A 2,714-nucleotide genomic window follows, 5' to 3' on the forward strand; every position below is an offset into this window, starting at 1 on the left:
GGCTGAGGGGACCCGCACAGCGCATGCATTTTGTGCACCGGGCCTCTATCTATATATATAAAAGGCTAAGTGACCAACCGACTGGCCGGTACATATGACAAGCACTGGCAATTTAAAAATAAATGTTGACTTGTGCATGTGCGATACATATAAAGCTCTCGCTGGCGCCAATCACACATGTGTTTCGATCTGTCATTGTCAATTGTGAATTTGGTTGACACTTCTATTATAGAGAAAAGGCGAGTAGCGATATTAAAATATTTCTTCTAATTAATTTCCTTTCAATGTGCATGAATCCATGCACCAGGCCACTAGTGTATAAATATAGATGTAACCTGCCATGCTCCAGAGCATTATCTCAATTTGTTGAGGTTCTGCTTCCTGGCATATGTTGAAAGTTTGGCTCAAACAAACTCACAAAAGTTCCTTACAGGTTTGAATGTCTTTATGTTAACATATATATATCAAAACTCATCAGATTGCTCAATTTAAATATGTATGTTTTAATATATGCAATTATACTTAATAAAACTATTTGTAAAATGTGCTTTTGATACCACCATCCCATCCCCTCCTCCATCGAGGAAAATGTAGTTTCCTCTATGCATATCTAGACTTTTCATAGTTGCCCAGAATGCAAGACTAGGCTTGGTAATAAATAAGAGAAAACCAAGAGAAAAAAATTACTTAGAGGAACTTATTAAACACCCTTGGTTACCACAGCAGTTTTTGTAAAGGCAAACTCACTCAATCCCTGGGGGACAGAGGGATCCATCACTACAGACTATAGGGAAAACCCTGAGCCTCTTCACTTCCCTCCTTCCAGGTGATTTGGCTGGCTTTTCACTCAGGCTCCTTTTTGGCCACACCAGAACCCAGTGTTGTCATCCTTCAACTCTCAGTCTGAATACTATGCAGGAATGGCTGTGGCACTGCCCACCTGCCACAAAGCACACTGGCTCCAGGCCAGCCCCAGGGCTCTGACTGCTCTCTGATCCCTTTAGAGGGGTGTTAAGCAATGTTTGCAACATTAATATTTACCACGAATCTACCGAAGGACTGCTGTCGCAAGTCACTGTCCCAGGGTGAAAGACAGGATGTTGGGAGTTGCCTAGAAAGTGAGCTATTTGAGAATGTCTTGTGTACTTGACACTCTAAATCTCCCAATACCTTCCTTTTTTCTTCCATGGGAACCAGGGAATCAACAAAAGAAAAGAGAGCATAATGGAACCTGTACCAAGTGAGAGGCAAAATGGTAAAAACTTTAAACAACCTTATCTAAGTGTACAGGAACCAAATGATAGGGAGGGTCTCTCTTCTGCGGGGGGTCACAGGCAATAATGAAGAACTTGTACTGGGCAGCACCTTTGTAGCGGCAGTTAGGATACTTCCCTGCAGTGAGATTGCAGTTAGTGAGGTTAACAGGCTTTGGGCTCTGGTGGCAATTGTTCTGGCCATTCTTGCAGATAGTCTTAGGCAGCTCACAGGCATCAGCCACATTCTGGAAGGAGTCATGCAGAAAGGTGTTTCGGGGTTTATAGTGCTGAGTATAATTATTGACACCATGCATTGCCTTGTTGCATTGGGGAGGGCTTGGTTGTATATGCTGAATTTCAAACCACTCAGCCTTGGTGAGATTCTTAGGCAAAGCATAAACTGGATACATTGGTCCCCAAAGTCCCAGCAGCAATAGGAGGGGAGAAAAGCATCCCAGGAGATCTAGCACCATCTTTTCTGTGTAGGAAGAGGGAAGATAACAGTAGTAGTATAAGCAATAAGAGTAAAATTGTTATTTATAACTGTAAGGTTTAAGGTGCAGGAAACTGGAGTCGGAGACCACCAAGACATATTAAAAGGCAGGTTTATTCCACAGTAACAAGTGAGATTCATTACGGAGGTAGAGAAATCAGGATTAGAGGAGGAGGGGGGAGAAGAAGGAGGACCGCAGCCAGACTGCCAGAAATGACAGTGACACGTGCATGTATGGAGAGTTCTTTTAAAGGAAGGAAGAGGAAGGGGTTGGGCCCAGGGCGGAACTGGAAGGGGTGGGCCCCAGGGCGGAACTGGAGGGGTGGGCCCCAGGGCACTTGGCATGTGCTGATTGGTGGTTCAATGTCTTGGGGATGTCTGGGGGGGGGGGGGGGGCGGGCAGATGCCGGTAACGTCAACTCTGCCCATCAGTTGGGGGGAGGGAGGATCTCACATTCCAGGCTTTTTGTGATATCATTAAAAATAATTGAGAGTCCAGGCAAGGTCAGGGGCTGGAGGTCCATCTTCTGTAGCTACTTCCAGCTGAGAGAGGGCGTCATTAGGGGCGTCTACCGGAGTCTCAAGGATTCTGATGCTAGGTTCTCTCCCACCTTCTGGTTGGTGAACGCCTGTACTCTGTTCTGCAAAAGACTAGTGTAACAGCGCATGAGAAAGGGGGTAAAGAGCAAAATTAAAGGAATAGACACCAGTTGGCCTAATGATGGGAGGCTGGACGAGGAGTGCAGCAGCATAATTTCCCCAAGGGACTGGTTGGTGAAGTCTCAAGAGTGATCTTGTTGAGTCACTTGGGAGGTAAAGGCTGGTCCTGAGGCTGCCACAGCATCACTTGTTTGGTTTTGCTGCTTTTCTGGGTCTGGAGCTGAAATACAACCTGGGGGGTAAGGTTCTTGAGGAGGAAATGAGTCCCCCGACTTTGAACTCAAGCAGTTAGAAGCCTGTTCCCT

General features: G+C 45.8%; 1 protein-coding gene across 1 annotated transcript; it reads right to left on the minus strand.

Annotated features, from left to right (window-relative positions):
• Positions 1-1,264: 1,264 nt before the first annotated feature.
• On the minus strand, positions 1,265-1,729 carry LOC307098463 (ribonuclease K6-like; the record flags this gene model as incomplete). The annotated part of the gene is made up of 1 exon (XM_079769298.1): positions 1,265-1,729. The coding sequence occupies one exon, from the start codon at positions 1,727-1,729 to the stop codon at positions 1,265-1,267; it is 465 nt and encodes a 154-aa protein (XP_079625424.1).
• Between the last annotated feature and the right edge of the window lie 985 nt (positions 1,730-2,714).

The sequence above is a fragment of the Cnephaeus nilssonii genome (genome assembly GCF_951640355.1).
Source record: "Cnephaeus nilssonii genome assembly, chromosome: 4".
In the NCBI taxonomy this organism is placed as follows: domain Eukaryota; kingdom Metazoa; phylum Chordata; class Mammalia; order Chiroptera; family Vespertilionidae; genus Cnephaeus; species Cnephaeus nilssonii.